Here is a 27,452-nt window from a genome sequence, read left to right as displayed (position 1 = left end):
TATATTTTTCGTGTGAAGTGTTTTTCTAGCATTTATAAATCAGATATGATAGGGGTGGTAAGTTAAAAATTACAGTAGTTGGGCTCTTAAAGGGGAGTCCAGCATAATGAGAGCTGAGTCATTCCAATTCTACAAGTCCTATTCTCACATTACCTGTGAGCTGCTTTGAGTTTCTTAGGTTTAACTTTTAAATAGTTCCAGTTTGTTGAGAGTGTTTACAGATGAATGTAAAATTTTTTTTTCTGGTTCTTGGCTCCGTAAATCCTTAAAATGCTACCTGTTAACTTCCAACTGCCCAGAAAGCCTGAGAACTCAGCAATTACATGGAAAAGAACTCATGGATGCAATTCTGTTTAAGTCTAGAAGAGGCTTGTGTGTGATAGAAGAAAGTGAAGTGAGCAGAATTTTCTGGACTATGTATGACTAGTACATGCAAAGGTGTTTAAAATTTCAGTGATACCCCTTTTTAGGGAGGGAGATGAGGTGTTCTCTTGATAAGTGACAGTGATATCACAACATCACTTAAAATGCTACCTGTGATAAGGTTTCCCCAAAGGTGAAATTAGTCTGAATTGCCACTTGGGTGTTAGTTTCCCTCTTGTGTTTGTTTTAAGTATGGGTAAGTTTGGGTTGCATAGGGTCAGTATAGTGTACTTATGCTGAAATGTGCCCCTCCCCTAGAGAAAAACTATTCGGTGATGACATTTTAGTCAAATTGTTACTTATATTGGAGGAAAGTATCCCTGGAGAGAGCACTGGCTTTCAAAGTTTTCGTTTGTCATTCAAAAATTAGTTGTGTAGGGACTTCCCTGGGGATCCAGTGGTTAAGACTCCCCCTTCCAATGCAGGAGGTGCGGGTTGGGGAGCTGGGATCCCACGTGCCCTGCAGCCAAAGAACCAGAAAGCAAAAGCATTGTAACAAGTTTAATAATAAAGACTTTAAAATGTTCCACATCAAAAAAAAATCTTTAAAAAATTATGTAAATAGACTTGGCTGAAAATTTTTATTTTTGCCTTTTAAAAATCAGACCTTGAACACAACCTACTAAAAAATCTGTGACGTTGGTAAATTGGGGACACAACTTTGGAGGGAGGGGCCTGTTTCATTTCCACTGTTACCTGGTAAATGGTGTCTGAACATGGGCTGGCAATTTGAGAAAATTCTCTGAAGTAAGCTTAAAATTCACTGAACAAACGGAATTTTGTAAAAAATAAATACTAGGCAGATTTATTGAAGTTTTAAAAGTTTAAATGTAGTTTCAAAAATGTTTTTAGCCTAACTTTTTGAAAATCAAGTGATAGGCAAACAATGTTGGAAACCAGATTGCACCAAAGTTTTTTCAGGATCAAGGAAAGGAATTTAAATCTTTTCCCTACTGTTCAAATGTTAATAGTTTGCATAATGAAACTGATAATAAAGTACATGAATTTTATTGAATGATCTGTCAGTTACTCCTAAATCTAATCACTGATACCATTGCAACACATAGAGACTGAATCTTTAAGGAAAGCGGACAGCAATTTTTCTCTTAACCATACTAGTGGTTTTGTTTTGAAATGCCTTATGTTGTTGGTGCTCAAAATGGAATTACTGTTCCACAAACATCATAGGTTGTGGTTTGCTTAAGGCTGCTGCTAGATAAAGAGACCTGTATTTTAAATTCTTTTCAGACCAGTGGAAACTTTTCTGTCAATAGGTGTTCAGTGTCATCAAAATGTTAATTGAAAAAGTAACCTTGAATGCTACATTTTACATCTCCCACTTATCAAGGTTTGCCCATTGTTGGCAAGTTTGAAGTGAAACTGATCCAGCTTTTTTTTTTTTCCTGCCGCGCCTTGTGGCCTGCAGGATCACAGTTCCCCAAGAAGGAATCAAACCTGTGTACCCTGCACTGGAAGCGTGGAGTCTTAACCATTGGACAGCCAGGGAAGTCCCAACCCAACTTCTTGATGGTGGCATTGAACCCTTGGGAAGCAATATTGCAGTGTTTCTCAGGCTGTTCTTAGGACCACCTTCAAAATCAACAGTGCTGGTTAAAAATGAGAATTTCTGGACCATCCTTCAGCTGTACTGAACCACAATCTCTCTAAGAGGTGCCAGGAATCTGCATATTTAACAAATTCCTCGAGTTAAAATAGTTTTGAAGACCTGTAATATAGCAACATGTAGTTAACAGAACCACAAGTTTCCATATTTTTTCATTAATTCATCAAATAACATATTTTGTTCCTAGGTGTACAGTGGTAGGCCCTGAAGAGGCAGTGGTTAGCAAAAAGTATTTGGAGAGAGCAATAATTACAACAAGCTGGTAATGAAAAAGAAACAGTACTGTGAGATGTGTTTAAGAAAGCAGAAACCAGCATACATGTGTATACATGTATGTATAGTCATTACAAGCATATTGCTTGAAACAAAACTGCACTAGGAATATCCCACTGTGTTGACTAAAATTCTGCCTTCTGCTCCTCTTAGCAGATGAAAAAATAAAGACATGGGGCATATATACACAGATCAACATCATTTACCCAGGCCAGGCCTCAACACTTCCAGTCAGGGAAGACATCTGACCTGAGGAAAAAGAAGGGGAATACCTGAAAAATTAAAGCCCAAGCAGTTACCATGTGTCTATATTAAAAATGGGGAGCTCATCTGCTGAATCAAGGTGGTTGGATGTGCAAGTACACATGGAAAAATGGAAAATGCAAGTGTTTTGTGGGGTTGGGCTTCCCTGTTTGCTAACTGAGCAACAGGCACTAGCGAGTGTTGGGGTAAAATGATATACCAGCTATCCTATGACTTTAAAGCTTTATCCGCCTCACTCTTTGTCCAGAACCCATAAGACTTTCGTATCCTCCCTCTCTACAGATCTCCCCCAATTTCTCCCTCTTCCCCCGAACTCAGACCTATAACCCCCAAACCTGTAATTGTGAAGGAAATAAACATTTGGTCACCAAAACCTCACACTTCTCAAAATCTCATTCTCCCCACTTGCCCCCTCTTTTTTTTTTTTTTTTTTTTTTTTGGCCACAGCACACGGCTTGCAGGATCTTAGCTCCCGGACCAACCAGGGATCAAACCTACAGAGTCCTAACCATTGGACTGCCGGGGAATTCCCCATTTTCCCCTTTTGGACATCTTACTCCCTTGGCCCCTTTTTTCCCTAAAGTCTCTCTACCATTAAGGACAGGCTTCACTGGAAAGGAAGGGTCACCTTGTTCACCTAGTATGAAGGAAGTCTATAGAGTAGCAAGGGAAAGCATATGATATCTGCATATCAGACCAAAAGTGGGAGAAGTGATTTTGATAGTAATGAGACAGATTTGGCAGAAACAGTGTAGAAAGTGCCAGCTAAGTCCCTCAGAGATCGCCCTAGGGTTCAGCCTGGGGCAGGGCAAGTGAGCAGAAATTCCAGGGAGGTTGAATAAGAAGCCAAAAACAGAAGCAAGGCTCAAGACACCTATTTGGAACACTGCAAAGTGTCCCTATGACCACATAAGCTAGTAAAGCACAGCAGAATTGAGACATATCACGTTTGGGCACAGAGAGAACCTGAGGCTCTCGTTCTCCTCAGAATTCCCTTTGATTCCTATATGGCATAAGAGGAATATTAGTTAAGTGCTAAGGGGCTTGCCATGGGGCCACTGTGATGAAGGGGGTGGTTACTGCATGACAGGAGCTATAAGGTAGACAGCCCACCCAGGGACTGGATGGAGACACAGCAGAATTTAAAAGGGTTGTCAATACCAGTGAAAGCCAAAGTGAGATCAAGTTAGTCAAGGAAGACCACTGGCCTGAGTGCTGAGAAACCAGACCACCAGTTACACTAGCATTGGTCATTCAGTGGTAACTATAGGAAGAGTATGTGCCAAAATTCAGACACCAGACAGACTACGCCTCAGAGGTCAGAGTTTACTAATAAAGGCCCTTTCCTTCCATTATCAGAACACCTAAACCCTTTGCACCCAGACCTTGGAAAGTCTTGGAAAGGTGGAAATGAAAGAGCTTTTAGTGAAAACAAATAGCCCTAATAATAGGTCTGACCTTTAAGTTAACTGAAGTTATCTAACTTGAATTAGATCATTTTAAACTGGAAGAGATCAACTTACTTTTACTTGGCAAGTTTATGTGTTTGTTCTAACCTCAGTGGAAAATGGAAACTTAATGAGAAGGAGGGTATAAGGGAATTTGGGACCTCTAGAAGTCCCCATTTTAAAAGCAGGAGAGGGGCTTCCCTGATGGTGCAGTGGTCAAGAATCCGCCTGGGAGACATGGGTTCAAGCCCTGGTCAGAGAAGATTCCACATGCCACCAAGCAACTAAGCCAGCGCGCCACAACTACTGAGCATGCGCGCTAGAGCCCCTGAGCCACAACTACTGAGCCTGCGAGCCACAACTACTGAAGCCCGTGTGCCTAGAGCCCATGCTCTGCAACAAGAGAAGCCACCACAATGAAGAGTAGCCCCCGCTCGCCACAATTAGAGAAAAAACCCGTGCTCAGCAACGAAGAGCCAACGCAGCCAAAAATAAAAAATAAATAAAATCAGGAGAGGTAAGGCTAATACTACCAAACTATATGTTCCAGGTGGAGGTGGCCCCAGTTGGGTTGGGGCCTTCATTTGGTAAATCACGTGGCCTTTTTTATCTAGATCATTTATTCATACCTGTGTTTCAAAGTGGCACCAATTCTGTGTACGGTCCAGACTCCAGAATTCTGTGGGATCAGGCTGACACTAATCTCCAGCTGAGATCAAATCATGGCTTGACTGATTCCCTGCCCTATCCTGCTTCCCTCACTCCCTTTCACCTGAGAGCATTTCCCCAGCAAATCATTTGCACAAGAATCGCTGGGCTGGGCTCTGCTTCTAGGCACTTGACCTAAGACAGCTGAGCTGGAGCTAGAGCAGAAATTGATTTCACCTAGACACCCTTGACAGAGTTTGATGCAGTAAATAATGATACATTGAATTATCTCCTTCTGAGGAAGGAGTGCGAATCCTTTTACTTTATGAGGCATAGCTGCATTCTGTTAGGCAGGAGTATTTTTGAAAGTATATATATGGGAATAAAATTGTTTGGGTGCCGAACAGCCATAGGGGTGAATTTTGTTAAACAACACAGCATTCGTTTTTCCTTTCTAATAGAACCCAGTTTTCCTTTTAGAATTTTTCTCTCCCGGTTGTATGTAGACTTGATGAGATAGAAATCTTGGTCATTAGAGACTCCTTATCACCCAAAAGAGTGGGCATTTGACCCAGCCTTGCCCAACCAGACACTTTGTCCTGGGACTTTGAACCTTGAACAAAATAACGGAAGCAAGTTAAAATTATCATAGTTTTTTCAGCAGCACCAGTAGAAGAGAACTTTGGATAGTTTCTGCTCTCAGTACTCTAGAACTGCCTGATTTCTGTTTACACGTTTCATTCCCCAGCCTTCCCTTCCATCCTGAGAGCTTTTTCATAACTTTTTTAAAAATTTGTTTTCCTTAATTAGCTAGCTAGTTGCTATTACATGCAGCCCATCAAATGAAGAGGCTTTTCTATTTATTTATTTATATTGAGGTGTAGTTGATGTACAATATTATATAAGTTGCAGGTGTACAACATGGTCACAATTTTTAAAGGTTATACTTCATTTATAGTTATTATAAAATATTTGCTACATTCCCTGTGTGTACTATATATCCTTGTAGCTTATTTATCTTACACATAGTACTTTGTACCTCTTAATCCCCTACCCCAGTCTTGCCCCTCCCCGCTTCCCTCTTCCCACTGGTAACCACTAGTTTGTTCTCTATATCTGGTAAGTCTGCTTCTGTTTTGTTATACTCAGTAGTTTGTTGTATTTTTTAGATTCCACACGAGTGATATCATACAGTATTTGTCTTTCGCTGTCCAGCTTATTTCACTAAGCATAGTACCCTCCAAGTCCATCCATGTTGTTGCAAGAAGAGGTTTTTCTTGTACAGGCAGCATGGCTAATTTCAGGGAGGAGAGCCACAAAGTATGGGTGAGAGCTTCCTGCTCCACCTCAGCTGCCACTGCTGCAACCAGTGTCAGTTGGGCCTTCACAGCTATGCCATCAGGGGCATAAATCAGTCATTTTATAGGAAAGTGCCAGGCCCTATCTCAAGGCTGCCACTGAACATCCAGAGCAACTAGCAATATGCCCCGAGTTTCTGGCTTTTTCTTCCACTTTCAGACTGCGATAAAATGCCACACGTCACAGGCAAGGAATCTGACTTCTCTAACAGCCACCAAAGGGGCTGGGTGATGCAATCTGGGATGATGGAGGAGTTAACTCCCAGTGGGGAAGACTCTCTGACTATGGGGAAATAAGAGACAGGAGAGAGATGTACACTGTCCTGTGATGGATCCTCTCCAGCCAGCTCCAGCCATGCCGCTCCGGATGCACTGCGAACACTTGGAGGTAGGCAGTCAGTTTTAGCTCAGGCCACCAAGCTGCCTAGCTCTGTGTTGTTAGACATACAAAAAGAACTACTAGACCACAAAGGAGTCGGCATTAGTGTTCTTGAAATGAGCCACAGGCCATCAGCTTTAGCTGAGATTATATAGAATCTCATGTGGGAAAAAAAAAAAAAAAAAGAAGAATCTCATGTGGAAATTGTTAACCGTTCCAGATAATGATTTTTGTGCAAAGAGGAGGGTTGGTTGGGCCAGTTCAGTGCTGTCCCCTTAAACCTGATTGATGTGAAAACCCCCAGAAGCCTAGAAGTTTGGGAACTGTGAGTGTCATCTATTCTAAACTTAGAAGTTATAGGAAAATTCTGGATCCAAGCCCCTGGAACTTCAATCAGGTCACTTCCTCTATGTATTACTGCACAAATGAGACCAGGTCCAGAGTAGAATTTTACTTTATCTCTGATGTCAGGGGAGCACTGCTGGTTTTTGACACGTCCTCAAATTTCCCATATAAACCAGTTTGGTGTTTACAAGTTTGGTGTGATTTTTGATGGTGCCCAGCAGAATGCTGGCTCTTCAGGGGTCACAGTGGTGATCTTTCAAGATATCCTGCTAGGATTCACCCTCAGAAAGTGCCCCTCCATCCTGGAATACAAAGTGCAAGCCAGAAACAACTCCATTCAACACAGCTCCCTGTTTCGGCTTCTATGGCATTGGCTTGGTCTTGGAGTATATTAAGAATAACAGTGGTGAAGGACTTCCCTGGTGGTCCAGTGGTTAAAACTCCATGCTTCCACTGCAGGGGGCGAGGGTTTGATCCCTGGTCGGGGAAGTTCTGCAAAAAAAAAAGAAGACTAACAGTGGTGAAGCAACCATGAAGCTTAGCTCTGTCAAATCTCAAATGATTTATGATGTTATTGATAATTCTCAAGGATCCTATGTATATCCAGTGACGCCCAGAATAGAAGCAAGGCAAATATTCCATTCTGAAGCAAGATGAATATTCCATTCTGCATTGGCAATGCCAAAGGAGATGATGCTTTAGACTAAAAGATTTCTCAATAAAGCTTTTGAATTCAATATAATCTCCTTGAAAGGGCATGGGTCTGTGGCAGGCATCATGGCTTCTCTGTATAATGCCAACAGGAGAGAAGATGTTCAGAAGCTCGCAGCCTTCGTGAAAAATTATTTGGAGATACATCTATGAACACATCCTAACCAATACGTACTCTGTCCTTGAACATCGGACAAAATTTAAAGTAACTTGGGAATGGCTACGAAAAACTTAACAAACATGGCATTTTTCTCGAATGGACATATTTATTATAGACTCTTCTTTTTTTCAAGGAACAATAGCAAAACATCCACAGCTGGTGGGACTTAGACATCTTAATTCTGACTTGAACTGGAAACATTTAAAAAATCTTCCTCTTGCTTTTCTAACAAAAACTAGCTTATGTTGCCTTTGCTGCTACTTTTCCTAGCTAGATCTCAGTATTCACACTTGATTGTGGACTTAATTATGCAAACTGAAGTTGTTTCTAGAGGCACACAAACACACAGTGAGGAGGGTGGATGGTGTTCTCTAGAAACTCGATTCTTGATCCTTTACAAAGTGACAGCAGTGGGGTCTCCTGGCTTCCGCAGCTGTTAATTCAGGTCTGCACTGACCGTGTGCTGAGTGTTCAGAAGTTCCAGACTAAAGGGCAAACTGGAGATCTTTCTTTATACTGTTATTCTCATAAAGCGATAAAAGTGATGTACTACATGTTTATATAGCAAGGTCTGTTTTTAGTACCAAATAGTTTATATCACTATGCGCTTATATTTCCAATAATGTGGTTCTCAGTAACACACATAGAGAATTTTAGAATTTGTTAGAATCCTTCACTTCCTGCATTATAGCATTACATTAGCCACAGTTGCGCTCCCCACTTCCACCCTCCCTCCCTTTTAAAGCTGCTTTACAAAAAAGATTTAGAAGTTCTCAGGTTCACTTTTGCTTTCCTTTCAAAGAGTAGAAGAGAAGGTTGGTTGATTGGCTCTTTTTTTGGTTATGCCGTTGAACTAAAATTCTCTGTTAAATTCCCTTATCCTTTGTTCACTTGAATGTTCTTTTATAGTGTTTGACCAGAGGGAAACTGAGTTCTGGAAGGTCTTTGCTGAAGAGTCTTTTCCCTTATTGTTTATATATTGTCAGTATTTTATGTTGAATAGGTGAAGAACATTAAAATCCTAAAACAGCTAGAAAAAGAGAGAGACAGAGAGAGAAAGGAGGATTTCCTTTCTTTTCTCCCTCCACAGACTGCTCTGAGGCACAGTTTCTTCACATAGTTTGTCCAGGTAGTGCAGGCTGTGCCAATGCTTCTACACAGTGATTAGCTGTGTCTCTTCCAGGCTCACCGTGAAGCAGTAGCCAGCACACATACTATGTCCCCCTGTGTTACTTGCCAACCGAACTTCCTCTTTTCCTCTCCCTCGCTGTCAATGCCCTCAGATTGCACCTCATAGATAAAACATCAGCACTTAATCCCTGCCTCAGGTTCTGTCATGATAAATATTCCTTTGTATCTGTTTATTTTTGCACTTTTTAAAAGTAGTTTTTTTGCATATGTTACTGTGAATCCCCACTCCACCCACACCTTTTTTTTTCACTAAGTGATCTGCTGCCAACTGGCACCAATTCTGCAAATCAAAGTGTGCATTGCAAACATGATCATGTGATCCTCTTTACTAGAAGGTACACCAGGCAATCTGTCTACTTCTGTTCCCCAGAACCTCTCCCACATTTGCGTTTTTTTTTGGTTCGTGTGTTATTTTCTTCCAGTTTTATTGAGATATAATTGACATACAGCACTGTATAAGTTTAAGATGTACAGCATAATGATTTTTTTTTTTTGGCTACTTTTTTTTGTTTGTGTTTTGGTCTTCATTGCTGTGCGCAGGTTTTCTCTAGTTGTGGCAAGCGGGGGCTCTTCGTTGCAGTGCACGGACTTCTCATTGTGGTGGCTTCTCTTGTTGTGGAGCATGGGCTCAGGTGCACGGGCTTCAGTAGTTGTGGCACGTAGGCTCAGTAGTTGTGGCACACAGGCTTAGTTGCTCCACAGCATGTGGGATCTTTCTGGACCAGGGATGGAACCCATGTCCCCTGCATTGACAGGTGGATTCTTAACCACTGCACCACCAGGGAAGTCCCCAGCATAATGATTTGATTTACATACACCAATTTTATTATGAAGTGATTATCATAATAAGTTCAGTGAACATCCATAATCTCATATAGGTCCAAGATTAAAGAAATAGGAAAAAAACTTATTTCTCTTGTGATGAGAACTGTTAGGATTTACTCTCTTAACAACTTGCATATATAACATCCAGCAGTGTTAATTATATTTATCATATGGTACATTACATCCCTAGTACTTATTTCTCTTATAACTGGAAGTTTGTATCTTTTGACTGCCTTCATCCAATTCCCCCTTCCCCTGCCCTGCTTCCACATATTTAAATATCAGTTATGGAAATTTCTTTAGCTTGTCTTTGGGCAGTGCAACAACCCCTTGCTTGATGATTTCCAGAACCCATTCCACTGACAGCTCAGCTCCAGCTTGTAGCATCCTTGAGCTAAAGAAGGTGATTACCAGATCAATACTTTGTGTTACATCCTGAAATGAAGGGTGAGTTCAAAATTGTTCAAAGAGATCTCATGTTCAAAGCAGTGCATACACCAAGTTTGGATGGTGGTGAAGAGAATTTGGCAGGCAGGAACTGGTGATCTCTAATATCATTGAAATCATTTCTTCAATGACATTTAAGTCTTGTTTGTAATCTGCTAAAGGAACATTCCTGGAACTCAGCAAACCTCTCAAGGACTGTCTGGCTTGTTCCAGAACTTTGTTGTGTTTTTTAGACAGCAAGGAAAATAAATAGATTATCAGTTTACTGTAAGAGGATAAAACTCAGGAACAGCCAGATGAAAGAGACACATAGGGCAAGGTATGTGGGAAGGGGCATGGAGCTTCCATGCTCTCCCAGCATGTTACTCTCCCCGAATCTCACCAATCTGGAAGCTCTGTACTGTTTTTTTAATAATACTTAGTTCTTCCTCCAAAGTAGGAAATGTTAATATTAATATTTCACTAGTTAAAAGCAAACTATGGTTCAAAAAAATTCTAATTGGTTTTGAACTGTAGTGAGAATGTTAATGATATATAATGGAAATGATATATTTATTCCATTATAGCTGCATATTTTTAAATAGAAGTTGAAGTATTTAAGAGTCAGAGTTTTCACTAAAAAGAGTCCATTCTGTCCCTAAGCAAAGCCTGTAGATGGGACGTTCTACATACAATAAGAAGAGAGGAGGAAGAGAAGGAGCCTTCAATGGTACTAAGAAAACTAGGATAATATAATATAATGCCCTAGAAGCCAAGAGTGAATTTAAGGAAGTGATCAATTTTAAATGCTATACATGGATAAATCAAGGAGAAAATGAACAGAAAAACTACATAGTAGTGAACCGTATCTCTTTTCTGTTAAGCCTTCTTGGGGCTTTAGTATGTTGGTCACTTCGGGAGAGTCAGGAGAAATGAAAATAACAGATATCCTACCTTCACAAAATCCATTTTACTTCTTTAATTTCCTCCTTCTGCATATATCAGAAACTACTGCTCTCTAGCAATGTCTATTGTCCGTCCATTGCTCTAGCCAACTTTTGCCCAAGAATACATTTTAACCCACTTTTTAAAGTATCTGCCATAGCAGATCATGACAGAAAATAGCAGATGTAGCAATGATTGTTGCCAATGCTTGACATTTAATTTAGCTTTTCAGAATGATGGCTCTCTTGATAACTGGAAAAATCTAACTTGATTACTGTTTGGGGGGTGGAAAATGATAGGGACACAATATCATTGACCATGCCTCCCTCCCTTGATCTCTTCAAAAGCCTATGTCTATGTGGTAGAGCTTCTGGCAAAGGTTTTCAAAAGAAACATACTCAGTTGGCATGTTTCCTTGGCCCTTTGCCCCCTTTACTTTCCTCCTTCTTTTTGTGGACACAATGCCTTGTAAGGGTAGAGCCATCTTACAACCATAAAGGCACATACTAGTGATAGTGAGACAGGAAGCAAGGAGCCTGGCTCCTTGCTGGCATTCTCAGAGTTGCACCAGCCCTGGAGTGCCTACCTCTGGACTTATTATATGAGAATAACAATTCCCTTTTTGTTTAGTCACTAGAATCTGGTTTTCTGTTGCTTGAAGCACAATTCTACCCAGACATTTGATTGTCTGCCTTCCCCACTAGATCATAAGATGTCAGATAGCATGTCTGTATTTGCTACCTAAGATAGGAAGCTTTCATAGCAAATAATAGAAAACCCAACTCAAAACTGCTTTTACTATAAGGAAGTTTATTAACTCAAGATAACTGGAATCCAAAAGTAAGACAAACTTAAGAGTTGACGTGGGCTTCCCTGGTGGCACAGTGGTTGAGAGTCCGCCTGCCGATGCAGGGGACACGGGTTCGTGCCCCGGTCCGGGAAGATCCCACATGCCGTGGAGTGGCTGGGCCCGTGAGCCATGGCCGCTGAGCCTGCGCGTCCGGAGCCTGTGCTCCACAACGGGAGAGGCCACAGCAGTGAGAGGTCCGCGTACCGAAAAAAAAAAAAAAAAAAAGACTAGCAATTTCAAGCCTCATATCCAAGAACAACCATGTCCAGAAGGAGCATGAATCACTTCTGGAAGTTCTCCTGGAATAGCTTTTCTGGAAGCATCCTGCAAACCTATCCTTGCAACTCATTGAGGTGAACTGGGGAACATGCATGACCCTAATCCAATCCCTGACAAGAGGGTAATATTACCCTTAGACCAGTCCAGACCACCTCTGGAGCTGAGGATGCTGTGCTACACCAACTATGGGTAAGAGAGAGATTCCTGAACAATGTCAGAATTCTGCTGGACAGGGAGATCAGCTCTGTGCTTTGTGACCACCTAGAGGGGTAGGATAGGGAGGGTGGGAGGGAGACGCAAGAGGGAGGAGATATGGGGACATATGTATATGTATAGCTGATTCACTTCGTTATAAAGTAGAAACTAACACACCATTGTAAAGCAATTATACTCCAATAAAGATGTTAAAAAAAAAATTCTGCTGGGAAGGAAGAAAGAGGGAAAGGATGTTGAGTAGGTAAAGAACTCACTTTTTCTATTCCTAGCATCTTGCAAACATACTTAAAAAAAAAACAACTCCTCTTATACACGAAAAGTTTATGCTTTATCTTAACAAGTTCCTTGAGAGAAGGAAGCATGTTTTACTTTTGTTTATACTACTCTTATGTCTCACTCAATAGCCTGAACATAGTAGAATTTTGACTTTTTTTTTTTTGTCAACAAGCCTCAGTATAAGAAAATGGCCTAAATTATTTAACCTCTTGGATTCTTTCATAGATTGCTAAATTTTCTTGTTAATCAATCAACTTTTTTTTCCTTTGGCCACATGGCTTGCAGTATGTTAGTTCCGGACCAGGGATTGAATCTGGGGCCGTGGCAGTGAAAGCACCAAGTCCTAACCACTGGACCGCCAGGGAACTCCCTACTAATCAACTTCTTTGACTCCCAAGACTTACAACTGCTGGGGTAGTCAACAGGTTGACATTTATTCAACAACCATATTACTGTACTAGTGACTTCTTCTGGAAGAGCAAATCGTAGTGAAGCTCTTAAAGTTCCTTTTTCTTATCCAAATGAAGAAACTGCAGGGATGAAGAATGTTCTGCTTCTCTAAAGGCACAGTTGTCAGACTTAAAGTTCCAAATACTCCCCCAATTCAATAACTAGAGATGACTACTGATGATTATTTTTAATGGGTGATTTTCAAAGATGTGAACGTTTTATATGATCCATGGAGATTTAAGTCTCTGAAGGGGAAAAAAATACATGCCTCTATACCAAAATTTCATCATGAGGCAAACTTGGATCATCGCTAAACTGACTCCTAAACCTCTCTCCTTATACTACTAGAAGGTTTGTGTGCGTTTTTGTTTTGCTTTTTTAAGTTTGGGGCTGTAAGGTGATACTTATATTTTATAATAATGTCTCTTCAGTTGACTAGAGCCACTGACATAGTCCCTTACTTGACCAGGATGGTTGGCACTGGTGAGCTTGGTTCGTGGAAAGTGCCTCTGACTTGGAGATGGAATCTCAGCCCAGACCACTGACATGACCAGGAAGTAAGCACTGAATCACTCAGCTTCTCTTGCACAAATAGGGATTACGATTGCTGCTTTTGACACGGCCGTAGACTAAATGGGATTCGGTATCTAAGCACAAATCCAGGCACATAATATTAATTTAACGATTTAATACACTTGTTTCCTCATCCATTTCTCCAAACATTCCAACTAATCCTAAACCTCCAAATGGGCCAGGATTCAGCAAAATGAAGAAGTGGCCTGCCTGGGACATGTGGGTGGGGGTGGTGGGACCGCCAACCCGTGTCGTAGTCTAGGGGTGGCTCGGCCCCCCATACCGAAACCCGCGGCCAGAAAGCTCCTCGCGTTCCAGGAACCCGGATGCAGGGCGTCGCCACGGATATCTTGCCTAGACTTCGCCCTCCGTGGAGAGGGGAGGGGCGGGAGCCGAGTGAGGGCAACGCAGTACACCGGTCGGAATCATCGCGACTCGGGCCACGGCGGCGGACGCAGGCCCACCTGCCCGAGGGAGGGGGGAGCACGGGCAAAACAGCCAAGCCCCACGTCTCGGAGTGGGCAACTCCCAGCAAGGTCGCGCCGGACGCTTCGAGGCGGTTTCCAGACCTTCAGAAGCGGAAGCGGGTCCCGGGAGTGCGCCCCGGCGCGAGTGGGCGGGGCCGCCCTCCCGGAAGTGCCTGAGGCCTCGGGCTGGCGCGCTGCGCAGCGCAGCGGTATGCAGAGTTCCCCAGTCTGGTACGGCTTCGGCTGTCGGGGCCGGGCCCAGTCGGTTTTGCTAGCCTCTCTGAGAGGGCGGGTGCCTTTTAGGGCAGCGATCCCGCGGTGGAAAGGGAGGAGGAGTCGTAGGGGACCCTGGCCCTTGCCCCAGCTAGAGAGGGAAGAGAGTTTGGCCGGCCTGCGGGCGAAAGCGTCGGTTCCCTTTCCACAGGGGAGGGGCGGATGGACGGGCTTCTGACTCCCAAGGAGTCCGCAGAATTCATTGCGGAGAACAGTCGAGATGTGTTCATTGACGGCGGAGGCGTGCGGAGGGTGGCCGAGCTTCTGCTGGCCAAGGCCGCGGGGCCCGAGCTGCGCGTTGGGGCCTGGAAGGCCCTTCATGAGCTGAACCCCAAGGCGGCGGACGAGGCCGCCGTTAACTGGGTGTTCGTGACAGACACGCTCAACTTCTCCTTCTGGTCGGAGAGTGACGAGCACAGATGTCTGGTGGGGTACGGGGGGAAAACGTACAGTGGGTACTGGTCCCTGTGCGCCGCGGTCAACAGAGCCCTGGACGAAGGTTGGTGCCCCTTCTCCCGGTCAGACCCAGCAGCTTTGAGGTTTCAGTTTAGTGGTAGGGTCCCACAGAGCGGGTTGGGAGATGGAATAATGTGTTGATAAGGCGAAATTGAAGTTCTTCACTGCCGGTACCTCTGCTTAAAAGTATGAGAAGAGGCTGGCATGAAATCTTTATTCAGTGGGAAATGATTCTAATATTTATCATTGTCACAGATAAGTCAAAGTCAGTTTTCTAAAGAATGCCACTTTGATGGCATCTGAGGAACAAAGGGCAGAAATTATAACACATTTTACACAGTCAAAATACATCTGATGTAATATTACAATTGTTAGAAGTGGATGAATAAATACAGACAAGCAAATAGAGAGTGAGGGATCTGCTTCAGATTTTTAATTACTCATCCACTTTTACTGCATTCCTGTAACAGTTATGCAGTTTCATTTTAATTGTGTTGCAATAGCAAGGGCCTAATGAATATAAATGTATGACGTTATTCCAATGCCTTTTCTTTTCTCCCCAAGGGATACCAATAACTAGTGCTTCGTACTATGCCACAGTTACCCTGGATGAGGTTCGGCATATACTCCGTTCTGATACAGACGTCCCCATGCCTTTGATAGAAGAGAGGCATCGGATTCTCAATGAAACCGGGAAAATTCTGCTTGAGAAATTTGAAGGCTCTTTTCTTAATTGTGTCCGAAAAAGTGATAAAAGTGCTCAGAAGTTATTGCACCTGGTAGTTGAAAGCTTTCCTTCTTATAGAGATGTGACTCAGTTTGAGGTGAGTTGCTTCTGTTGGCCATTTAATTTTTTTTTATTTTTATTTTTTAAAATATACTTATTTATTTTTTGGCAGCATTGGGTCTTCGTTGCAGTGCGCGGGCTTCTCATTGCAGTGGCTTCTCTTGTTGCGGAGCACGGGCTCTAGGCGCGCGGGCTTCAGTAGTTGTGGCACACGGGCTCAGTAGCTGTGGCTCACGGGCTCTGTAGCGCAGGCTCAGTAGTTGTGGCGCACGGGCTTAGTTGCTCCGCGGCATGTGGGATCTTTCCGGACCAGGGCTCAAACCCGTGTCCCCTGCATTGGCAGGTGGATTCTTAATCGCTGTGCCACTAGGGAAGCCCCTGTTGGCCATTTTAGAGTTCTTTAATTATCTTCTCATAGTTAACTCTTTTACTTCCAGAATTCCTTTTGAGAATAAAAATTTAAATTTTGGAATTTTTTTCCATGTGGAACAAAGGAACAATAACAAAATTATTAAGTAGTGTTTCAAAGATATTTTCTTAATTTTTCTAATCAGTGTATTCTCTTTATTCTGTCCTTTAAAAATGTTTCAAACCTGAATTAACACTAGACCTTCAACATGATGTTGTCACTTAGGGATAGTGAGGTCCTTTTAGTACTTCAAAAAATTTACTTCATTGGATGAAAATCAGGATGCATACTAAATTCTCTCTAATAAAAAATATTTCTTGCAGAGTTCTCATGTATATATACTGTGTGTTTTCTTTTTCATACACAGGGTACTTTAACAGTATTATTTGCTTTATGGTACAAAAAAGTTTAAATAGGTGTTCTTTTAAAAGGGTGAAAAAAAATTTTTAAAAAAAGGGTGAACATTTTGTGTACCCTCCCAGTGTATACCTGGATTTTGCTTTTGTATAATTCTTTTAGAATTTGTTATCACTGTTTATTTTAACTGTGACGTAGAATTGAAAGCAACTTCAGGGGGATCATATAATGTAAATCTATTGACTAAGTTAATGAATACTTGTGTCAACTTAAAATTTTGAAGCTACCCTTTTGTAATCACAATTCTACAACTAAAATTACCAGTAATATTGTTCAAATCGTTCTTTATGATTTACAAGGTGTTTGCACAGACACTCTCATTTGATCTACAGAACAACTCTGTGGGGCCTAGGGACAAGGAACATTACAGTCCTGTTTGCAGACCAAGAACCAAAGTCTGAAAAAAAGAAAGGTTAACTAGTGTATCTTAGGTCATTTAGTCAAGAAATAGCTAGCTTTTCAATTCTGCTGTAAAGTGAGAGATGCCTGATTATGTATGTTAAGATTCTTTTAATTGCAACTGACAGACACAAAACAAGAAAAAACTTAAGCAAAAAGAATTTGGGGCTAGGTACTGGGGATAAACATCCGGGATCAGGGACTCAATGCCATCAGGATTCAGTCTCTCTTCTTTGTTTCTCTTGACTCCATTTTTCCTTTACTGCAGACCAGCTTTCTCCATGAAGTAGAAAAGATCCATGAATTTTGCATTTTATCACTTCAGCCATCAGGGAGAGAGGGAGAAACTTCCTCTGGGTTCTAAAACTCCTGCGCGAGGACTGAATGGGCCGGACAGAGGCAGTTCTTAGAAAAGAGGCCCTAGGCCACTGTTGAACTTTATTCTCTTCTGAGGAACCATTTTACTAATGCAGAGGGTACTTGGAGATTTATCTTTGTCTTCAAAGTATGTCATTTCAACCTTGTTTTTCAGGAAATTTGGATCAAGTTCCTTGGTCCATCATTCCGACCATTTATAAATATATTAAACAGTGTATAAAATAAATCAAACTGCCATTAATGTGGCTAAGACTCTGTGTATTCCAGAACTGACATGGTTGTTGTACAAGAAGGGCTGAGATTAAATCTAACATGACTTCAGGATGGAATGAATTCAGGACACCATGTAGTTTATTTACTTTCAAGTTGTCCTGAATTTTTGTCTTTGTGAAAGAAAGGAGTGATTTTTTTTGGTAGATTATGGTGTTGATTTAGTAAGCATTTGTTGAATTTCTCTTTTATTTACAGCATAGTGCTTTCTTTTGATTTGTTATGTATGCTGAAGAGTTCAGTTAAAAACTGTACCAGGATATAGATTAATTTTAAGGCTGATACATTTTAAATGAAAATTAGTACCTGAACCATTTCCCATCAGTATTTATTTCTAAAATACATTCTTACAGAAATATCCCCAAAATGTAACCAAAATCAAACCTAAACCTTTTAACACTTTCCTAAAGGAGTATTATATTTTTTCATGTATTTTTTCATAAGATTATCATTATTGTTACTCAAAAGCACTATATTTCTGAAAGCCATATGATTCCTAACATAACACTGAGCATGTAGTGTGTGTTCACTTAACCCTTTGATTAGTTAATTTACAGTTACTTTTGCATATTCATTTAAAAGATATATAAATAGTTAGAGCACTTTGCTCAATTAATTCCAAGTCTAAAGGAATTCTAATTAAGTTTGGGCGCTGCTTCTGAATTCAGAAAGTGCTAAAATCAAATGTCTTTTAATCCATATTTTAAAATTTTCTAATTGCAAAAGTAAAACAAATTAATACAGAATTTGGACGGTACAGAGGAGCAGTCTTTATTCTGCCAAGAGGTAACCACTGTTCACAATTGGGTCTTTTTCTCTGTGTGTGTGAATGTGTATACATATGAGTGGGGGAGAGTTATGCTATACAAACTGTCTTAAAATTTAACATATTATGAGCATCTATGTCAATAAAAATTCTTTCACAGCACACTTTTTTTTCCATACTACTATTTTTAATGACTTCACAGTATTCCACCATATAGATGTACCTTACCATAATTATTTGCCCGAACTATTTTACCAGAATAATTGTGATACACAGTTTTAGTTTTTAAATTAAATTTTGTATCTTATTGTTTTCAGTTTTATATAATAATAAGCAATACTGACAACAGTTCACACCCATAATATTTTCTTAGGATGGATTCCTAGTAATGGGATTACTGAGTCAGAGCATGGCCAGGATTTTCAGGCTTGTGATACATAAAAATGGTAACTCTTCTCCAGAAAGATGATCAGCCACAGCGTATTGGAATGCCCTTTTCCCTGCTCCTTCGTAATATGGTCGTGGTATTGGTTGCTGTATTTTTTTTTTTTTTTGGTTGCTGTATTTTTTAATCTTCAGCAAGTTACATAAAAATAGTTACAATTGTTTTTAATGTTTATTTAGTTACTGCGATTATCATTCATTTTTAGATATTACGAACAAATTAATGAAATTAGAAAATTTGTCTAAATGAGACAGTTTTAGATCAGTGATTTCCCAACCTGGCTGTGCCCCAGAATCAGTTAGGAAGCTTCAGAATTCAGATACATTTCCAAAGCACCATCCTCAAAGATTCTGATCTATGGGTAAAAGAACTATTTTTTTTAAGCTCTTCAAGTGACTCTGATTTAGACTATTCAGTAGCTATATAAAAGTCCTAATTAATAGATTGGCTTCCTTTACGCTGATGTACTGATAAATATACATGAAAAGCATGAGCTTTTCTGATATTTTAATTGATAACATTTTATGTTACTCTTAAGCATTTGTAATTTTTGACCTTTCTAATTTGTTCATAATAAGTTTGTTGCAGAAAATCAACTCATGGTTATAGAGTTTTACACTGGTAATTACTTTATAAAGGTACTATTTTGAAAATATTTTATTCACAAAGCAATATTATGGAAATATAGGGTAATTGTTATTTGGGGATTTACTGTATTTTCAGTGATATCAGTTAATATTTTACAGATGTAGAATTTTATTACTAAAATTATTTCATTACTAAAAACCGTATCAGCTTGTTAAGAAAATGTTTTATAGGTGATTTGAGTTTATTTTTAGATTCCTTGCTTGAATTTGTTTTTGTTTTCATTTTAGGGTATTATAATCTAATCCTTGTGATACTAGTTGGCTACCATGGAAACAGTGCTCATGATGTGACAATTTGTGTTTTGTTAGATGCCAGCACTGATTTTGTTATATAAGTCTGGTTCCTAGATTTTTCCAGTTCGCTCTATGAATCTTGTTAAAAATAGGAGACAGTAGCTTTTATCATAGTAAATATTATGATGTAATAATTTTGTTTGAAACAGTTTTATTTTGCCAATTAAGTTTTATGCCTTGCTGTTTAATAAAGTAGACTTGAATTAGAAACCTAGTTACCATATATAAGTCCGGTGTATATAGAGGAACAGCTGCCAGGTTGTCATATTTTGATAGGTTTGAGAATATAGATTATTAGCAAATGATATAGGGATATTTCTTAGTGGTGATTTGTTCCCCCAGCACTCAGTGTAATTTACAGTCTTTACACTATGTCAAAAAATGAGTGTATGTGTTTGCCCTAGAAAACAAGATACCTGCTTTTTTAGTGGTGGCCTTAGAAAATTTAGTTTAAAAAAAAAAAAGAAATGAAATTTAGTTTATTTAGTAAAAGTAAGTCTGGATTGATTGTAAGAGGTATACCTTAAGGTTAAGGAATATTAGGTTATTTCTCATTAGGACAGTGTAGCATTGGAGGTTTTTTTAGTAAATAAAGGAATCTATATTATCATCTTAAAGAATTTTTATATGGAGTCTTTCCTTGAAGAATTTAATTTCACTTTTTATTTACTTCTTTATGTCATTTACTTATTTAAACATTCTCCAAGGTGGTCAGAATATATTTTGGGAGCCAGTGATACTGATTATTCACATTTAGCAGACTAGCAGTTATAAAAGATGATTTGAGGTTATTAGCATTGGTGTTAGGACTAAGAGTAGACTGTAATTATCTGTTTTTCCATAGTGAAAGCTAATGAGCATTTGTAGTTTTATAGAGAGTTTTAAAAATTTTATTTATTTATTTGGCTGCACCGGGGTCTTAATTGCGGCACATGGGATCTTTAGTTGCGGCATGTGGGATCTAGTTCCCTGACCAGGGATTGAACCCAGGCCCCCTGCATTGGGAGCATGGAGTGTTAACCACTGGACCACCAGGGAAGTCCCTATAGAGAATTTTTGAGTTAAATTATGACCCATTATCTTATAATGCCTGGTTAAATTTGTTTCTTCCATGTATAAATATAATTGGTAACTAATTTTGTTATATGGACTTACATATTAACTTGGACCATTTCCAAAAAGGGTAGACTTGATAAATTATAGCTGCTGATCAGTTTTGTCTTTATCTCTGAAATAAGTTAATCATTTTATCTGAAAGGAAACATTAAAAAATGGATGTTGTAATTCTCTTCAGAGGTGAATTTAGGAATGAGTATTTTCTTCTTTATACTCTTCCATATTTTATACAATTAATGTGATTTATGTTGCAATCAGAAAAACATATATTTTTTAACTTAAGAAACTTTCTAAAGAAATGCTATCTAGCCCTTAACAATAGCAAGCAGGTGGATTATAGTGACACGGAAATATGTATATGAAGTAATGCCATTGAAAAAGAACACTAAATAGTGCCATGATTCCATAAATTGTATTTTATGTGCTTTGAAAAATATAGGAAGTAAATTTGGAGTGATAGAGATAACTTAGTATTTATTAGACCCCTTCTTTTCTTCTGTAAAAGGCCTATAAATTCTTACCAAAGAGTAAGATTATTCCACCCTTGAAAAATGTTTTCTATGTGTGCCTTTTTTTTAACAGCATACATAAAGCTTTCACATACCCAGGTAACATTTATATTCTCCTCATTCATCAGGGGAAAAGAATTTCTTTTTACAAACGGGCCCAAATCCTTGTGGCAGATACGTGGAGTGTATTAGAGGGAAAAGGAGACGGCTGCTTTAAGGACATCTCCAGAATCACCATGTTTGCTGACTATAGATTACCTCAGGTTCTTGTTTACCTGGGAGCCCTGAAATACTCTGACGAACTACTGGAGAAACTTCTCAAAGGTTTGCCAGCTTAATTAAGCCATTCTTTGTTATATGTTGGGTCTTTGTCTAGTTTCTTTCACAAAAGGTCTTCTTTCCTTAAAAAACAAAACAAAACACTATTACTGTTAAAAGCACATGTAAAGAAGAATGCAGGGGCAATTAAATTACAAAGAAAATTGCTTTTTGTTTACAGTGTGGAATATCGATATTGTTGGAAATCACACTATTTGGACGTCATCATTTCAGAGTCTTATAATAAAATGAAACCTAAATTTATGTCACGTGAAGGTGTGCAACACTAAGACAGTTCAGGTTTGTATTTAAAGCGTGCTAAGCTGAAGAGCACACTACACTGTGAAATAAAAGGTGGGCTGAGGGCTTCCCTGGTGGCGCAGTGGTTGAGAGTCCGCCTGCTGATGCAGGGGACACGGGTTCGTGCCCCGGTCTGGGAAGATCCCACATGCCGTGGAGTGGCTGGGCCCGTGAGCCATGGCCGCTGAGCCTGTGCGTCCGGAGCCTGTGCTGCACAACGGGAGAGGCCACAGCAGTGAGAGGCCTGTGTACGGGGGAAAAAAAAAAAAAAGGTGGGCAGAGAGATAGGTAATATGTACTGGATTTTGCATTAGGAGGCTCCAAGGTCTGTCACTGGCTTATCTTGCACAAGTCGCTCACTTTCCTAGGCTTATTTATTTACCATTTTTGGGTTTGATTATTGATTCTCAAGAGTGGGAGCCTTATTTTAATATGTGAGTATAGATAATTGTGTTTGTATGAAAAGTAGCTTTTTGTTTTTTAAACATTTCTTTGTATAAGGAAAATAATTATACTGTACAATTTTCATGTTAATTTCTCTTTTAGGTACAGTATTTTCAGCTACTTTTTTCTTTATTTTTAAAAGAAGTAGTTTTTATGATTGAATAATTTTCTCTTGTGAAATAGATTTCAATCACCCAAAATAAGAATAGCACAGGATATAAAAGTACCATTATTCCTATGATTGCTTCTACCAGGTTATGCAGCCTTGGGCAATCTGTTTTGCCCATTTCCTCATTTGAAAAATAACAAGCTATTTTATGTCACATTGCTCATGTCTGGGGTCATTAATTGTTGGATACCTTTAAAAGGGACAACATTTAGCAGTCAGGGCTTCTACATACAGCCATATTCAGCTGATCTTTTTTTTGGCCAACATATAGAATGTTCATTCCTATCTCTAAACACACTCTTGCTTGGTTTCCCTCACCCAGATTTTCTTTTTTTCAATTCAAATCCTACACATCCACAAAGGCTTAGTTCAAATGTTACCTCTTCCACATAGCTTTTCCTAACTCTCCATGCTTTGTCCGTCTCCTTCTCCTGAGTTTTTAGAGCACCCAGTTGTCTCTGCTACTGTGGGAAAAACTCTGGTGAGAAGGGATCACCCAGCATAGTTGTACAGAGTTGTCTGAATTTTCTTCTTCCATCCATTTCACCTCCAGAGGCTCTTTTGCAGATGTCCAGCTGCAGCTGTTACTGCCTCTTATTACATCCAGCTTCAAACTATCCTTCGCTAGTTTGTCATAGGGGGAGCAAATTCCCTTGCCTCTTAGTTTATTTAAGCAAAGTTGGACTTTTTTTTTCCCAAAAAAGTACTTTACTAGCAAACTAGAGGAGAAACATTGATAGAACCTATAAATATAAAGGAGCACACATAAGTCTAGGACACTGATTAAAAAAATTTTTTTTTAATATTTATTTATTTGGCTGCGCCGGGTCTTAGTTGCGGCATGTGGGCTCTTTTAGTTGCAGCATGCGAGCTCTTAGTTGCAGCGTGCGGAATCTAGTTCCCTGACCGGGGATTGAACCCGGGCCCCCTGAATTGGGAGCATGGAGTCTTAACCACTGGACCACCAGGGAAGTCCCTAAAGATTATCTTAAGTGAAATCTAGAACCAGGTGGCTTGATTAGATGAGGTAGAAACTTCCTTAACTGATATCCAGTGATACTTTTTCCAAACTTGAGGATATGCTACACGTATAATTCTTCTCTTCTCTTCTGGGTAGGGCAGCTCTTGGAAGACCTACTTAGATTTCTGTTCATTTACCTACCTAGATTTCTGTTCATTTTATCTTTAGCCCATCTCTTCGCCAAAGGCATATTTTTTAGCTAGCTATAAAGACTGACAATGCATTTTGGCTTAAATTAGATTCTTCATTGTGATTCTAAGGCTGAATTTTAGGCCTAATATGTTGGCCAAATTACCTTCCCTGACTCTAATCTATGTCAGTCCTCTCAAATGGTTTCATTCTTTTTCTGTTTCAAAGTCCATGTCCTGTTCCATACTATAAGTTGCTGTATTAGTTACTTTGTTTGTTTCCTTATGGCTGACATAACAAATTATCACAAACTTGATGGCTTAAAACAACAGAAATATATTCTCTCATGTCTCTGGAGGCTAGAAGTCTGAAATCAAGGTGTTTACAGGGCCATGCTTGATCCCTCTGAAGGGTGTTGGGAAGAATCTTTCTTTGCCTCTTCCTAGCTTCTGGTGGCTGCCAGCAGTCCTTGGCATTCCTTAGCTTTGTAGCTGCATCACTCCAACCATGGCTTTCTTCACTGTGTGTCTCCTCTGTCTCTTCGTATCCTCTCCTTTTTTTTATGAGGACAGCAGTCATGGCATTGAAGGCCCATCCTAACACAGTTATGACCTCATCTTAACTTGATTACATCTGTAGAGGCTCTTTACGAGTAAGGCCACATCCACAGGTACCAGGAGTTAGGACTCGAATGTATTTTGGGGGCGGGGAGGGTGGGGGGAAACACAGTTCAACTCTACAGTTAACTGTTACTGTGTAACAAATTTTGCTCATATTTAATGACTTAAAGTAACAAACATTATCTCACAGTTTCTATGGATCAGGAATTTGGGTGCTGCTTAACTGAGTGCATCTGGCTCAAGGTTGCAGTCAAGCTGTTAGCTGGGGCAGTGGTCTTATCTAATGGCTCCACTTGGGTGTGGTATCTACCTCCAAATTCACTGTCATGGTTGATTTGGCAAATCTGGCAAGTTGATAGTCAAGTTTGAAGGAGTTGATTAGCAAGAGAACTGAAGAATGGATTTGTATGCTGGCACCTGGGGCAAAGTAAGGAAATGGAGGGACACAGCCAGTGTCTGTTCTTCCACCTGCCCCAGGGATCAGGGAGAGATGGATGGAGGGGACACTATTTAAGATCCTAGGTGACAGAGTGGAACTCAATGGGGCTAGGGTATTTTCTCTAGGTCTCAGTGGATCACAGGGCCTCTCAGGTACTGTGAAGCTCTGTGCAAGGGTACAGATTGGTGGCCAGAGGCCAAATTTAGCTTGCAGATGTGTTTTGCTTGGCTTGAACAGTGTTTTAAGTGATTTTTAATTAGTTATCAGCACTTGACAAGTAGGAGATTTCACATGAAAATCAACTTTCTGGCTTCTCTAGTAAGAGTAGGGAAATATAGGTACATTGGGTTTACCTTTACACGGGGCAGCACATGCTCTCTAGCTCACCACAGTTTGCATCTGGCAGCTGCATCCACTTACTCTATCTGGCTTATCTTTATAGGCAGTTGAGTTGATGAGCCCAACTCTAGTCTCCCTGGCAAAGCACTGCCAGCGCCCACCCTGCAGGATGATATACCCTGGAGATGGGCGCTGAATATACTGCAGGTCCTATAGGAGCTCGCGGCTCCATATTCAGGCAGAGCTGACTAAAGGATCCTGAATCCAGGATGTGAGGGCAATCTGGCTACGACATCTGTCACCCCATTGATGGCCAGGGTTGATTCGGCTGATCTGGCTGGCTAGGCAGGTGTCCCCTTCTTCCCTCACTGCTCCATGTGCGTCCCTCCTGAAGCTGCACGCTCGGTGGAAGAGGACGACCTTCCCTGATAGAGGAGGACTGTTCTTTGGTCAAGGGTATACAAGTAGCTGCGCTCCCGTGCTAGAACCTCCAAACAAGCTCTCAAGGATCCTAAATCCGAAGAATGATGATGGTTTTCCTTGCTCAAGCTAAGAACTTTGATTTCCTAAGTTTTCCTTGGTGTACCTGGCATGTCCCCAAGACAGTGTTAAGTGGGGAAGGGAGGTACTGTTTATTTGGCCCCCTAGGAGTCCTCCAGATTTTGCAATAATGTTTTTATTTTTCCTGACATTAAACCCAAAATTTAAATCATCTCTAAAAGTAATTTAATAATCTTGCTGTCATATTTTAAAATGTATGGTTAGGGACTTCCCTGGTGGTGCAGTGGTTAAGAATCCACCTGCCAGTGCAGGGGACATGAGTTCAAGCCCTGGTCCGGGAAGATCCCACATGCCGCAGAGCAACTAAGCCTGTGCGCCACAACTACTGAGCCTGCACTCTAGAGCCCACGAGCTACAACTACTGAACCTGCATGCCACAACTACTGCAGCCCGCGTGCCTAGAGCCTGTGCTCCGCAACAAAGAGAAGCCACCGCAACGAGAATCCCACGCACCGCAACAAAAAGTAGCCCCTGCTCGCCGCAACTGGAGAAAGCCTGCACACAGCAACAAAGACCCAGCATAGCCAAAAAAAAAAAAAAAAAGTATGGTTACCCCATACTTTTTATTTATTGGGGAGCTAGTATATGCAAGGTGCTAGGTTAGGTCCTAGGAATATTGAGACAACTAAGCCAGACATGATCCTTGTCCTTGTGGAACTTAACTTGCAATTTTGAATTAATGCCTGAGTTTAGAAATGGTTTAAATTACCAAAAATAAATCTGAGATTTACAATTTTAAAATCAGTACTATTTAAATACTGTGTTTTGTCCTATAGTAAAGTTTTGAGTAGATTTCATTTCATTGACTCTTAGTGCTTCTTGCTCTGTCTTTTTTCCCTTTCAGGAGAAGTGCTTTCGTATGGGAATAGGCAAGAGGTGGAAATCAGAGGGTGTTCACTTTGGTGTGTTGAGCTGATCCGGGATTGTCTTCTGGAGCTTACTGAAAAAAAGGATGAAAAATCTAGTGGAGAGATCAATTCCATTCTTCTGGATTATTTCTTATGGGACTATGCCCGTGATCACAGGGAAGATATGAAAGGAATTCCATTTCATCGCACACGTTGCATATATTATTGACCCACAGTGTAAACTGATCCTAAAAAAACTTGCATTTTTTTTTTTTTCTCTTTGCGGTATGTGGGCCTCTCACTGTTGTGGCCTCTCCCGTTGCGGGGCACAGGCTCCGGACGCGCAGGCTCAGCGGCCATGGCTCACGGGCCCAGCCGCTCCGCGGCATGTGAGATCTTCCCAGACCAGGGCACGAACCCATGTCCCCTGCATCGGCAGGTGGACTCTCAACCACTGTGCCGCCAGGGAAGCCCTAAAAACTTGCATTTTTATATCGCATAATTATTTGTATAATTTTGCTTTGTTATTAGAGAAGGTGGTAGAGGTTACAGCAACAAGAAAATTGATTACCCAGGCTCTCTTAAAATATTTTTCCTGACAGATCACTCTGTATTGCCAACTTTTCCCTTTGTTTACTTGTTTAGTTCTAACTATATTTTCCTTTTCTGTGGATACATGACAGAAATAGTAAAGGAAATTTAATGCTTTCTTTAAATCTCAAGATTTCTTTTTTTTTTTTTTACATCTTTATTGGAGTATAATTGCTTTACAGTGATGTGTTAGTTTCTGCTTTATAACCAAATGAATCAGTTATACATATACATATGTTCCCATATCTCTTCCCTCTTGTGTCTCCCTCCCTCCCACCCTCCCTACCCAGATTTCTTAAAATTAATCATGCCTTATAATGTTATTGATCTTTGGTAATAATATTTCATCCATTCAATTGGTATCTTTTTTCAAGGT

General features: G+C 40.4%; 1 protein-coding gene and 1 pseudogene across 5 annotated transcripts; both read left to right on the top strand.

Annotated features, from left to right (window-relative positions):
* The first annotated feature begins 6,826 nt into the window (after positions 1-6,826).
* Positions 6,827-7,626, top strand: LOC309963821 (phosphoserine aminotransferase-like; annotated as a pseudogene). The gene is made up of 2 exons: positions 6,827-7,184; positions 7,281-7,626. The product of its transcript is annotated as a phosphoserine aminotransferase-like (transcript).
* Positions 7,627-14,172: 6,546 nt separating this feature from the next.
* Positions 14,173-27,195, top strand: QNG1 (Q-nucleotide N-glycosylase 1). 4 transcript variants are annotated; one of them, XM_082843153.1, is made up of 5 exons: positions 14,391-14,903; positions 15,425-15,684; positions 21,426-21,621; positions 21,797-21,915; positions 26,482-26,590. In XM_082843153.1, exons 1-4 carry the CDS (start codon positions 14,567-14,569, stop codon positions 21,865-21,867), a joined length of 864 nt encoding a protein of 287 aa, XP_082699279.1. In that variant the 5' UTR covers positions 14,391-14,566; the 3' UTR covers positions 21,868-21,915; positions 26,482-26,590. The 4 variants fall into 4 exon arrangements, with proteins under 4 accessions (XP_082699280.1, XP_082699281.1, XP_082699279.1 ...); XM_082843154.1 differs by lacking the exons at positions 14,391-14,903; positions 21,797-21,915 and adding an exon at positions 14,173-14,340 and having other exon boundaries at positions 26,482-27,195; XM_082843155.1 differs by lacking the exons at positions 14,391-14,903; positions 21,797-21,915 and adding an exon at positions 14,173-14,362 and having other exon boundaries at positions 26,482-27,195.
* Positions 27,196-27,452: the final 257 nt, after the last annotated feature.

Source organism: Leucopleurus acutus (genome assembly GCF_964270905.1).
Source record: "Leucopleurus acutus genome assembly, chromosome: 7".
Taxonomy (NCBI): Eukaryota; Metazoa; Chordata; class Mammalia; order Artiodactyla; family Delphinidae; genus Leucopleurus; species Leucopleurus acutus.
Note: the sequence above shows the minus strand (reverse complement) of the source record. Positions and strands in the feature narration are given on the sequence as shown.